The sequence below is a fragment of the Cebus imitator genome, unplaced genomic scaffold (genome assembly GCF_001604975.1).
Source record: "Cebus imitator isolate Cc_AM_T3 unplaced genomic scaffold, Cebus_imitator-1.0 Scaffold34, whole genome shotgun sequence".
NCBI lineage: Eukaryota > Metazoa > Chordata > Mammalia > Primates > Cebidae > Cebus > Cebus imitator.
The window spans coordinates 7,760,584-7,774,286 of record NW_016107349.1 but is presented as its reverse complement, the minus strand read 5'-3'; the positions used below and the strand labels follow the sequence as shown (position 1 = coordinate 7,774,286).

At 36.6% G+C, this 13,703-nt stretch overlaps 1 protein-coding gene across 3 annotated transcripts in view; it reads left to right on the top strand.

Annotated features, from left to right (window-relative positions):
* Positions 1–13,703, top strand: part of GALC (galactosylceramidase) — a 65,261-nt gene that overhangs the window by 25,568 nt on the left and 25,990 nt on the right. For all 3 annotated transcript variants that reach the window (XM_017524619.2, XM_017524620.2, XM_037737105.1), the window contains exons 9-10: positions 2,586–2,710; positions 4,571–4,698. In XM_017524619.2, coding sequence (XP_017380108.1) covers positions 2,586–2,710; positions 4,571–4,698 — 253 coding nt within the window. The remainder of the gene's footprint in view (positions 1–2,585; positions 2,711–4,570; positions 4,699–13,703) is intronic.

Genomic DNA, 13,703 nt, shown 5'->3' with positions numbered 1-13,703 from the left:
GTTTCACCGTGTTGACCAGGATGGTTTCCATCTCTTGACCTCGTGATCCAACCGCCTCGGCCTCCCAAAGTGCTGGGATTACAAGCGTGAGCCACCGCGCCCGGCCCTAAAACATTTTTTTATACATGAGAGTGTTTTTAATGCTCAGTGTATATTCAGATTTTTTAAACTGTTCCCCCAAAATGCCATTTGTAGCTTTTTTAAAGAAAAGGAATAGTCAGGCACACACATATTACATTTAGAAGTTACACCACTCAAGTCTAGAGTAGTTTCCTTATTCCCCATTTTTGATGACAGTGATTTTTTGAAAAGACCAGGTTAGTTGTCTTATGGACTATCTGCTTCCCAGCCTGTTTGATTGATTCCTCATAGCATTAATGTGTGTAATTGTTTGTTTAAAAAACAGATATTCTTAAGGGAGAACACAACTGTTTTTGTTTCTAAGGGAAGCATTTCTTAAGTGCTTTGAAAAACGCTTTAATTGTGAATAGATCCAGTTAACTTTCTTAAATAATGATAAATAGAACAAAAGCAAACCAGTATATATATTTGTTGTGATATTAATGTGGGTTGCCATATATTTTATTTGTCCTTTTTCTGAAAGAAAAGACATGGAGAGTTCAGTTATAACTTGATTTGGTCTTAAGGGTAAGGCATCTTCGTGGCAGAGAATTTAGAAAACTGAAGATAGGTACAAAGAAAGAAGGAAAACCATCTACAGTCTTATGATCCAGAGCTAACCATCCTTAGCAATTTTAGTGTATGTCTTCCTATTTTATATTGGCATGTATACATTTTTTAATAAAAATTGAGACCATGCTATAGAATCTGTTTAAAAAGGTGCTTTTCACTTGACATGACATTGGGAACTTTTTTTCACGTTTAGTTATGTTTCTACTTCATCATTTTTAATGCTGTAAATGCATTTTTAAATATTCTGTTGCATAAGGCACTATTTCTAAGTCTTGCCTTAAGAAGCACTTGAGACACTTGTTATAGCTACTCCTTGGCAGCTGCCCAGACTTAGTGAATCAGAATCTACAGGGAAGGCTGGTGGGGTTCTGTCCATCTAGTCAGTGCCCCCGAGTGATTCTGATGCCACACAAGTTGGGAAACACTGATGTGGAAAATATATTATTCCTTATTGAATATTTCCCTCTTTTTAGAATTGGAAGTTGTCTCTATTTTAATTAGTAGCTTTGTACAAACTGAAATGAGTGATTGTATACAAATATCTTTGTACATACGCATGACTATTAGAATGTATTCTTAGAAATGGAATGGTCAGAAATACATAGATTTTGAAAGGTTTTGTATGTATTTTACAAAATGCCCTCTGTAAAGTTTGTCTTGATTAATACTCTGTCACTAGCCAGAAAGGATACCATGCATCTTGCAAACCATAACCAAAATCACAAGAACTTAAAATATTCACTAGTAGTAAGGTGTTTTGAAAATTAGGTCCATTATTTATACTTTGTATTGATAGAATTAGAAGGTTTTGATTTGCTAGGAATGTCTTTTTTTTTTTTAATGCTGGATTAGGTCTTTTTTTTTTAATTGCATTTTAGGTTTTGGGGTATAAAACATGCAAGATTGTTGTATAGGCACACACATGGCCGTGTGATTTGCTGCCTTCCTCCCCATCACCTATATCTGGCATTTCTTCCCATGCTATCTCTCCCCAACTCCCCACCCCGTGCTGTCCCTCCCCTATTTCCCCTCAATAAGGTCTTGATTAAGAAAAATAAAATTCTGTGGTTAAGCTCTGTGGGTTTTTAATCAGTGAGGAACCCAACAATACCAAGTTCAAGAAATTCCCTTTTGCCCTTGGATTTTCTGAGAACCAGAGAGTCAAACTTTTAGGGTTTAGCACCTGCTCTGGACTGTTAGGGCCTGATCATCTGAGAAGGAATGGGCCACAAAGCAGATCAGCAAGTGGATCCAGTTACTGTTTGTAGATGAAGTCGAATAATATTTAATAGCAATACTACAGCCGTTCCATACCCTTCCTATGCATTAGTACATTTAATCCTTACAACAATCACATGAGAGAGATATAATTATTATCCTCATTTTACAGAGAGGTTAAGTGGTGAAACCATGGTTTAAACCCAGGCAGTCTGATTAAGAATTTTCAGATGTAAAACTTTGGAACAGTTCAGAGTCAAGTTCATAAAAATTATGTCATGAAACTCTGGGGTATTAAGAAGGCTGACTGTTGAAAGGAAAGTAGGTATGCAAAAAGCCTATATTTGCATTTGACTCAAATTTGTGATGTGTCAGGTACTGGTAGGGTATGATTCGTCTTTTGGCTGTACCATTGTTCAGTAAAAATTTTGCACATAATACATTTTTATTTTTTATCATGTGATTCACCGTGAAAAATATTAAAATGTAGCCAACACTGGATTTTTCAAAAAGTGAATGAATTTAGACAACTTCTATTTTGGGTGATCCTTTTATTGTCATTTGCGTAGATGTGTATTACTATGATAAAATATTTTTTCTCCAGGTTTTTAGACATTTACATTTTTATCACAAGTTGTCTTGATATTTCTTTTCTTATCAAACAAATCTTTTAGCACAATCGCATGGAATTTAGTGGCCAGTTACTATGAACAGTTGCCTTATGGAAGATGTGGGTTGATGACAGCCCAGGAGCCATGGAGTGGGCACTACGTGGTAGAATCACCTGTCTGGGTATCAGGTATGGTTCAGTTCCATCTGTCACTCTCTAAATTCTTCTCTAAGAGACAAAGCAGAGAAACACTTAAAGAAGATAATATAAACTATGTGTCTATGTGGGTGTGGGTTTTAATATGTGTCTCTAAGCAAGATTTGCCAGTGTTTTATAAGAATATTTTGGGTAACTAGACTACTCTCTGGTTATTCTAAGACTAGGCTTTTAGAAAAGTGTAGGAGAGGAGAGAGAGAGGAAAAGGGAGAGCTGTGTAGTGATAGAGATAGAAATAAATAATCATCTAAGGATATAATTACAAACTATGATAATTGCTACTAAAATTATGTATTTATAAAAAGAGTATCTAGAAGTCTTAAAATTAGCTTTGGAGATAGTTTGTTCTTTTATATTAATAATATTAATGTAGTTTTGATTAAAATAATATGCTAGCAAAATCAAAGGTAGATGATTAAAAAATACTGTATTTATTGAATCATCAAATGAATAAGTAAATATGAAAGTTATGTGAAATATGGCTTTATATTGTCCCCTAAATCTACTGGTGTGTGTTGTGAAAAGGTAATTTTCAAAATAGGTAACAATGTAGCTTATATAGATTTTAAAAATGAGCACATACTGAATATTTTATGGTACTTATATGATACGAAGGATCCTGGCAGATGCAGATGTTAGAAACAGTTCAAATGAAAAGTCAACATAGCACAATGTTTTTGTAGAATAAGAGAACTGGAGATGAATTGTCAATGGAGGCAAATCGGGTTTCTTACAATAGGGAAGAAATCAACTAAATTTCTACCAGACAAGACATAATTTATATAGCTCAAAGATAATGAACAGAGCTATAGATAATACATCCAGTTTTATTGAACCACAAAAGTTTTACTACAGTGTCATTTTTTAGTCACAAGGAAGGTTGACATTATGCAGGGATGGATGGCTCAGTATCACTTTTTCATGAAGAGATATAACCATACTAATAGTGACTATGATATAAACAAAATAACAAAATCTGTTGCTGAACAATACTGAAATTTTTTCATTTTTTTTTGTAAAAGATTAAACATTGTGACTATTTTGTTTTAAAATCCTAACAATCTTTCTAAAAAGCCAATTTCTTTAAATGTAAAATGCTTTCGGAAGAAAATCATGAATTTGAAGTGAACTTGTTTTTATTTTAAACATAAATGTGGTGGTTTTCCCTTTAGTTGTGCTCTCCAAAGCAGATTTGTAATCATATTAATTATGTAATCATGGTATTATTCTAAGCTCTTTAAATTGTCTTCCCCAAAACATGAGAAAATTAAGACTTGCATATTAACCCTTTGAATGTTGAAATTGTTGGTCCCACATGATCTAGATGAACTACTATACTCTTAATTTTGTGACTTTTCTAAGGGTTGGTATTGCTCAGTACATTTTCAGGACCAGCTTAGGAGGTCACCAATAAATATACATGTGGTAGAAATAAATATATTTGAAACTGTGAAAGTTAGTTTTTGAAATTCATTATTAACTTTTTTTAAGCTTTTTTTTTTTTTTCTTGGTAGCTATTTTAGGATGGGTTAAATAGGGATGAACCAAGATTGGGAGGGAATAACTATATTGTTCTTAAAAAAAAAATACTGATTGTATTCTTGAACTGACAGCTTCATTATTTTGTCCATCATTCCAGGAATCTTCTTGCAATTGTACCATTTATTGGATTATTTAAAAATTTAAACATGAAGTTGACAGATATATTTCTCCAAAATAGAAAATAGCTTGTTAGAATCATTCAGACTCTAATTGATATCCAGCTTTTTTTTCTTTTAAAGAAACACTGTTATTACCATTTTATCTTATTTGGGTCTTTCTGTTTTTCTATAGCTCATACCACTCAGTTTACTCAACCTGGCTGGTATTACCTGAAGACAGTTGGCCATTTAGAGAAAGGAGGAAGCTACGTAGCTCTAACTGATGGCTTAGGGAACCTCACCATCATCATTGAAACCATGGTAAGCTTTTGTTGTTGCTATTGGATTAAGTCACTTCTTTACTATTGGAAAAACAACGTAATACAAACTGAACACCTTTTTGTAGATATAAATACATAACCATACAGACAGATACCAAGATCTTACGATTTTCATTTAAGAAAATTTAGCCGTGAGTCAGTAAAGCATAGCAACACAGCTCACTGATTTATACAAAACAGTCATCTTTCATCTTTTCACCACTTTGTTTCTGGCATTTGGGACAAAATTAAGATTACCTGTTTACCAGTATTTGTGGAGAAGACCTTCACACCTTCCCTTGCCCTGATATATAATGTTATGGAGGCTGTGGCTTTTTCCACCTCAGGTTGTTTTGCCCTGATATGTTTTGCCCTGACGTGTAATCTTATGGAGGCTTTTTTTTTCAGTCTCTGGTTGTTTTGGGGAGACTTTAAGTCTGTTGAGAGCAAGGAGCTTAAAATTCAAGTGATTGAGGGGCTGGAGTAGGAAGGGAATAGGTCTGAGAGGTGGACAGAGGCATGGGAGGAGGTCAGGGCTTGAAAGTGGACATATCAAGGATTCAGGGGAACTGAATGAAAGAATGAAAGTGAGAAAAGGTATAAGGAGAAGCAGAAGCAAATGGAGAGGAGAAGTCTTAGAGGTACCAGTTTAGGGAGATCTCAAGCTTTCTAAAGAGGTCGAAGAAGTTCCAACAAGAAGGAAGTGGGCAGAATAGGAAGTGCATATAGTCAGCAGAGCTTTGTGAAGAGGGATTTCGAGCAATTAAGTTCCTATGGGAGAAGCAAGATACAAAACAGAGAACAGAGTGGCCTTGAAGTATCCTACTATCAGGTTTGAACTAGGACAAACAGTAAATATTCCTGGCAGTATTGAGCTTTTTAAACCAAGGGTATCCATTCAGTGACTCAGAACCCAAACCAATAAGCCTTTTATGTCTTAACATGGATGAAGAGGATCCTTGAAAGAGAGTATAAAAAGACGCAGCCCTCCCAAGATCTACACTTGATCACAGCCAAAAAGCTGAGAAGTGATCCTCCAAGACCTAGAACCACTCCCAAGGATAGTCAAAAGAAAGACCCAGATAATCTCCTTACTCCCAATTCCCTGTCAAAGCTGGCAATAGTTGGTAAGCTAGCTGTAAATGGGGGGCAAATCACATTTTTGTCTGGCTATATTCTTAGGGCCCCCAACTTGAAGTTGGCTGCCTGCATACACAAAACTGACATCTCACACATCCCCAACAGGTGGGAAGTCAAGCCAGGTTCTCAGTATACATAATGAGACAAAGAGGAAAGCAATAGCTGACCCTGGGAGGGAAGGGATCTACAGGTAATGAGTACCCAAAACTAAATTTATGCAAGAGTCACAAACCAAACAAATGTTTTTCTTCTGTGAATCTGAATCTGGAGAGGATGGGATGAGAAGTTTTTTTTGTTTTTGTTTTTTTTCAATTGTCTTCTCTTGATCGGGTACTTCAGGCAGAGATCCAGAAGAGCAGGGCTTTGTGAGAATTCTTACTTTTCTGCTAGCTTTTTGTCAGTGTCTCAGGATCTCATTTGCAGTCTGTTAGAGTAAGCAGGCATCTCATCTTCTTCACCAGAAACTGTCTTCAGAGATAAAGGATATAAGGAGAGCACCTGTTGAATGAGGGTCTTATGACCTGCTTCAGAGGAGAAAGGAGAAGGTCAGAGAGTAACCTTTCTACTTCTGCATTTTTCTCAGATTTCTTCACTTTAAAATATTTGGGGGTAGTGTGTCTTGAGCCCTGTCATGGCTATTATGAATAATGGTATGGATTCACATATGTGTACAAATTTTTCTGTGGACGTGTTTTCACTTCACTTGTGTATATATGTAGGAGTGGAATTGCTGGGTTACATGGTAGCTCTGTGTTTAAAATTTTGAGGAACCACCAAATTGTTTTCCAAAGTTATTGTACCATTTTACATTGCCACGAGTAGTTTATGAAGCTTAAAATTCTCCACCTCCTCCCCAACCGTTCTTATTATCGGTGCTTTTGATTATAGCCATCCTAGTGGATGTGAAATGCATGTTATTGTAGTTTTATTTGCATTTTCGTAGAGACTAATGATGTGGGGATCTTTTCTTGTGCTTATTGGCCAGTAGTGTATCTTCTTTGGGGAAATGTCTGTTTAAACTCTGCCCATTTTTAAATTGGGATATTTGTGTTTTTATTATTGAGTCTTAAGTGTTTTCTATTCCATATAAAAATTCCTTATCAGAAATATAATTTGCAGATGTTTAACCATTGTATGGGTTGCCTTTCGTTGTCTTAATGGTACTCTTTGAATTAAAGAAAGTTTTAAATTGTGATGAAGTCCATTTTGTTTTTTTGTTTGCTTCTTGTGCTTTTGGTGTCATATCTAAGAAACAATTGCCTAATTCAAGGTTCTGAAGATTTTTATTTATGTATTATTTTATGAGTTTTAGAGTTTAAAATCTTAAATTTAGGTTTTTGGTCCATTTTCTTTCTTAACTAGGATCAGCTGTGGGTCCAACTTGATTATTTTGCATTTTGATATCCAGTTGTCCCTGAACTATTTTTTGAAAAGACTGTTCTTTCTTCATTGAATTGTCCTAGTACCGTTGTTTAAAAGCAATTGACAATAAATTTGAGGGTTTATTTCTGGAACCTCAATTTTATTCGATTGGCCTATATATCTTTTCTAATGTGAGCACCACACTGTCTTAATTACTGTAGCTGTCTGGTAAATTTTAAAATCAGGAAATGTGAGTACCTCAACTTTGTTTTATTTTTATTTTTTATTAATGTAAGGTACAATTTGATGTTTTGATACATATATGTGATAAAATGATCAAATCAGGATATGCCCATCACCTCATGAATTTATCATTTCTTTAGGATGAGAGTATTCAAAAGCCTCTCTTCTAACCATTTTGTAATACACAAAGCCTTACTATTAGCCATCCTCACCCTGCTGTGCAATAAAACACCAGAACTTATTCCTCCTGTGTAATAGTTACTTTGTATCTATTGACCAACCTCTTCCTATCCTCCCCTTCCCAGCCCCACCCCAGTGTCTGGTAACCAGGGTTCTACTCTCTGCATCTGTGATAGCAACTCTTTTTTCTTATTCCACGTATAAGTATGATCATGAGGTGTTTGTCGTCTTGTATCTGGCTTATTTCACTTAACATGATATCCTCCATATTCCTCCATGTTGTTGCAAATATCAGGATTTCATTCTTTTTATGACTGAATAATACTCCATTGTGCATATAAACCACATTATCTTTATTCAGGCATTCATTGTTGAACACTTGGGTTGATTCCATATATTGGCTATTGTAAATAGTGTTTTAATAAATATGGGAGTGCAGATACTTCTTCAACATACATATTTTATTTTGGGGGCATATATACACAGTAGCTCTGAGATTACTGGATCATGTGGTAGCTCTACTTTTAATTTATTTTTTATTTTAATTTTTTTTTTTTGAGACAGAGTCTCTGTACTCCCAGGCTGGAGTGCAGAGACACAATCTTGGTTCACTGCAACCTCTGCCTCCTGGGTTCAAGTGATTCTTCTGCCTTAGCTTCCCGAGTGGCTGGGATTACAGGTGCCTGCCACCACACCCAGTTAATTTTTGTATTTTTAGTAGAGACAGGTTTTACCATGTTGGCCAGGCTGCTCTCAAACTCCTGACCTCACGTGATCTGCCTGCCTAAGCCTCCCAAAGTACTGGGATTACGGGTGTGAGCCACCATGTGCCCTGCCTATTTTTAACTTTTTAGGAATCTCCACACTGTTTTTTATAGTGACTATAGCAATTTACAGCCCCATCAACGTTAAGTATTTCTTTTTTTCTGCATCCTCACCAACGCTTGTTTTTTTTTTGTTTTTTTGATAATAGTCATTCTAAGTAAAGAGAGGTGGTATCCCCATTTGATTTGCATTTCCCTGATTATTAGTGATGTTGAATATTTTTTCATGTACCTGTTGGCCATCTGTATTGTCTTCTTCTGAGAAATGTCTACTACAGTCTTTTGCCCAATTTTAAATTGGGCTATTTTGTTGTTGTTCTTGTTGTTTAAGTTCTTTATGTAGTTTAGATATTAACCCCTTGTCTGATGTACAATTTGGAAATACTTCCTCCCATTTTGTAGGCTGTCTGTTTTACTTTGTTTCTTTTGCGGTGCAAAAGCTTTTCAGTTTGATGTAATCCCCTTGGTCTATTTTTGTTTTTTTTTTGTCTGTGCTTTTGAGGTCTTACTTAAAAAATCCTTGCCCATCTCATTGTCATAAAGCACTTTCCCTTTGTTTTCTTCTAGTTTCATAGTTTCAGGTTTTATATTTAAGTATGCAATCAATTTTGAATTGACTTTTGTATATTGTGAGAGGTAGGGTTCCAGTCTCATTCTTCTGCATGTGGCTATTTTTCCCAGTGCTATTTATTGAAGAGACTGTCTTTTTTTCCCAGTGTGTATTCTTGGCACTTTTGTTGAAAATTAGTTGGTCATAGGTGTGTGAATTTATTTCTGGACTTTCTATTATGTTCCATTGGTCTGTGTGTCTGCTTTTATGCCAAAACCATGCTGTTTTATTAATAGTTACTATAGCCTTTTAGTATGTTTTGAAGTCAGGTAGTGTGATGCCTTCAGCTTTGTTCTTTTTGCTCAGGGTTGCATTGGCTGTTTGTGGTCTTTTGTGGTCCTATATGAACTTTATGGTTGAGTTTTCTATTTATGTGAAGCATGTCCTTGGCATTTTGATACAGAATGCATTAAATCTATAGATTGCTTTGGGAAGTATGGCCATTTAAATAATATTAATTATTCACTATATTTTTATGAGTTTTTTTTTTAGTGATTATTCTAGGGTTTACCATATACATCCTAACTTACTGGATTCACTTCAGATTTAAGCTAACCGAATTCCAGTAGATTATGCTGAATTCCTTTGTTGCTCTGTTCCCTTTCCCCTTTTGTTCTGTTATTAGCATACACATCACAACACTGTGTGCTGCAAACTTAATAGGACATTGTTACTTTATATATACATTTATGTGGTTTTTAAACCAATAACATGCTGTTTTTGTTGCTATAGCCTTGTAGTATGATTTGAAGTTAGATAATGTGATGCCTCCAGATTGTTCTTTTTGCTCAGGATTTCATTGGGTGTTTGGACTGTTTGGTTTCATACGAATTTTAGGATTGTTTTTTCTAATTCTGTGAATAATGATGTTGATATTTTTGATAGGAATTACACTGAATATGTAGATTGCTTTGGGCGTTGTGGTCTCATTTTCACTATATTGATTCTTTCAATCCATGAGCATGGGATGTATTTCTGTTTGTTTGCATCATCTATTATATATTTTTTATAGCTATTCTAAAAGAGATGGAGTTAGTTTGACTCTCAGCTTTGTCATTATTGTTGTACAGTAGTGCTGCAGATTTGTGTACATTGATTTTGTAACTCAAAACTTTGCTGAATTCCTTTATCAGATCTAGGAGTCATAGATCAATGGAGCAGAATAGAGAGCCCCAAAATAAAACCAAATACTTAAAACCAACTGATCTTTGACAAAGCACACAAAAATATAAATTTTGGGAAAGGACATCCTATTTAATAAATGGTGCTGGGAAAATTGGATAGCAACATTATTTGCCTAGGATAATGAAACTGCATCCCTACCTCTTACCTCACCATATACAAAATTAACTCAAGATGGATTAAAGGCTTCAATCTAAGACCGGAAGCCATAAAAATTCTAGAAGAAAATCTAGGAAAAACTCTCTGGACATTGGCCTAGGCAAATAATTTATGACTAGGACCCAAAAAGCAAATGCAGCAAAACAAAAATAAATAAATGGGACCTAATTAAACTAAAAAGCTTCTGAAGAATCAGGCAGTAAACAGGCAACCTACAGAATGGAAGAAGCCATTTGCAAATTATGCAAACGACTAATATCCAGAATTTATAAGGAACTCAAATCAGCAAGAAAAACACAAATCCCATTAAAAAGTGGCAGGTGACATGAATAGATATTTCTCAAAAGAAGATATGCAAATGGCCAAAAAATGTATGAAAAAATGCCGAACATCACTAATCATCAGGGAAATACAAATTAGAACCACAATGAGATACCACCTTACTCCAATCAGAATGGCCATTATCGAAACGTCAAAAAAACAATAGATGTTGGCATGCATGTGGTGAAAAGAGAATGCTTATACACTGCTGGTGGGAATGTAAATTAGCACAACCTCTATGGAAAACAGTGTGGAAATTTCTCAAAGAATTAAAAGTAGATTGAACTACACTTTATTCCTGCAATCCCACTATTGGGTATCTACGCAGAAGAAAATAAGTTACTGTATCAAAAAGTCACCTGCACACGTTTGTTGCAGCACAATTCACAATTGAAAGATATGGAATGAACCTAAGTGCCTATCAGCTGGTTAGTGGATAAAGGAAATGTGTGTGTGTGTGTGTGTGTGTGTGTGTGTGTGTGTGTACCATGAAATACTCTTCAGCCATAGAAAAGAATGAAATAATGTCATTTGCAGCAACTTGGATGGAATTGGAGACCATTGCTTTAAGTGAAGTAACTCAGGAATTGAAAAAAAAATACCACTTGTTTTAATGTAAGTGGGAGCTAACCTATGGGTACACAAAGGCATACAGAGTGGTATAATGGACATTGGAGACTTGGAAGGGGAAAACTACTTGTATCCCTAAAGCTATTGAAATAAAAATTAAAAATATTGACTCGGGATCCAAGATGGCTGAATAGAAACAACTCTGGTGCACAACACCCAGTGAGGGAGTTGCAGAAAGCAAGCGATCTATGCCGCTTAAACTGAGGTCCCAGGTTCATATCAATGGAACTTGTTAGACAGTTGGCATAGCCCAAACAGGGAAAACTGAGGCTGTGAGGGGCACTGCTTCACCCAGAAAGTGCCCCGGTTCTGATGCAGTTCTTCCCCCAAAGCCTCTGAAACACACAGAATAGGGGATCTTCACTGGTCAAGCACTGGGAGTTACAAGTGCAGAGCTGAATAACAATCGGGCCAGCGCCATGGATTGCTGGCACAGAACTAAGTGGATGCAAAGCTGGCCGGGAGAGCCCTACAGACTGAGCTACTGCCCCCCTGCCCCTAGAAGGAGGGAGTTGAAAGCAGGGAGACAGATGATATACCTAGGTGGGTCCCTCCCTGACAAAGCTACCCAGCAGGCTGAAGCCCTCTCACTTGAGGGTTCCGAAGCCAGTACCTCAGCCTGACCTCAACCCTGAACAATCGAGCTCAGTGGAGGGAAGGGCACTCACCATTAAATAGGTGGGCCTAATCTTCCTGTGAAAACAAAAGACACAGGAAGCCTTCGTAGCAACCAGACTGAGTCCTTGGAAACCCAGCAGCACCTCGAGCTCGGGGGAGGGAAGGGCACCTGCTATTAAAGAGGTGGGCCTAATCTTCCTGGATAAACAAAAGACACAGGAAGCCTACATAGCAACTAGACTGCATCCTTGGCAACCAGCAGCACCTTGACAGGCAGACAAACAACCTCTTCTAGCAGCAACCTGAGATCAGAGCTAGATAAATCCACGAAGATGGAAAGAAACCAGCACAAAAAGGATGAAACTACCAAAGACCCGAATGCCTCTTCTCCTTCAAGGGATCCCCACTCCTCACCAGCAAGGGAAAAAATCAGAGTGGTGAACGAGTTCAGCCAATTGACAGAAGCAGGCTTCAGAAGGTGGGTAATAACAAACTTATCTGAGCTAAAGGAACATGTTCTAACCCAATCCAAAGAAACTAAAAACCATTCAGGACATAGGCATAAGAAATGACTTCATGACTAAAACACCAAAAGCAATGGCAACAGAAGCCAAAATAGACAAATGGGATCTAATTAAACTTAAGAGTTTCTACCCAGCAAAAGAAGCAATCAGAGTGAACTGGCATCCAACTGAATGGGAAAAAATCTTTGCAATCCACCCATCTAACAAAGGCCAATATCCAGCATCTACAAATAACTAAAGCAGATTTACAAGAAAAAAACTAACTCATTCAAAAGTGGGTGAAGGATATGAACAGACAGTTTTCAAAAGACATTTACGTGGCCAGCAAACATATGAAAAAATGCTCATCATCACTGATTGTTAGAGATATGCAAATCAAAAACCACATTGAGATACTACCTCACACCAGTTAGAATGGTGATCATTAAAAAATCAGGAGACAACAGATGCTGGAGAGGATGTGGAGAAATAGGAACATTTTTACACTGTTGGTAGGAGTGTAAATTAGTTCAACCATTGTGGAAGACAGTGTGGCGATACTCCAGGGATCTAGAAATAGAAATTCCGTTTAACCCAGCAGTCCTATTACTAGGTATGTACCCAAAAGATTATAAATCATTCTATTATAAAGTCATATGCACACGTATGTTCATTGTGGCACTGTTTACAATAGCAGAGACATGGAGCCAACCCAAATGCCCATGGATGATAGACTGTACAAAGAAAATGTGGCACATACTCACCATGGAATACTACACAGCCATAAAAAGGAATGAGTTCTTGCCTTTTGTAGGGATGTGGGTGAATCTGGAAACTATCATTCTCAGCAAACTGACACAAGAACAGAAAACCAGACACTGCATCTTCTCACTCATAGGTGGGTGTTGAACAATGAGAACACATGGACACAGGGAGAGGAACATTACACACTGGGGTCGGTGGGCAGGGGTGCTAAGGGAGGACAGCAGGGGTGGGGAGGCTGGGAGGGATAACTGCCAGTTACAGGTGATGGGGGGTTGGTGGAAGGTGGAAGTAAACCACCTTGCCAAGTATGTACCTATGCAACAATCCTGCATGATCAGCACATGTACCCCAGAACCTACAGTATAATATAAAAGAAAGAAAAAATATATAAATTTATAAAAACATATTTATATATTTATATTTTATTATAAATATATATTTATAGAGTTTGTTATGTGAATCTTCTTGT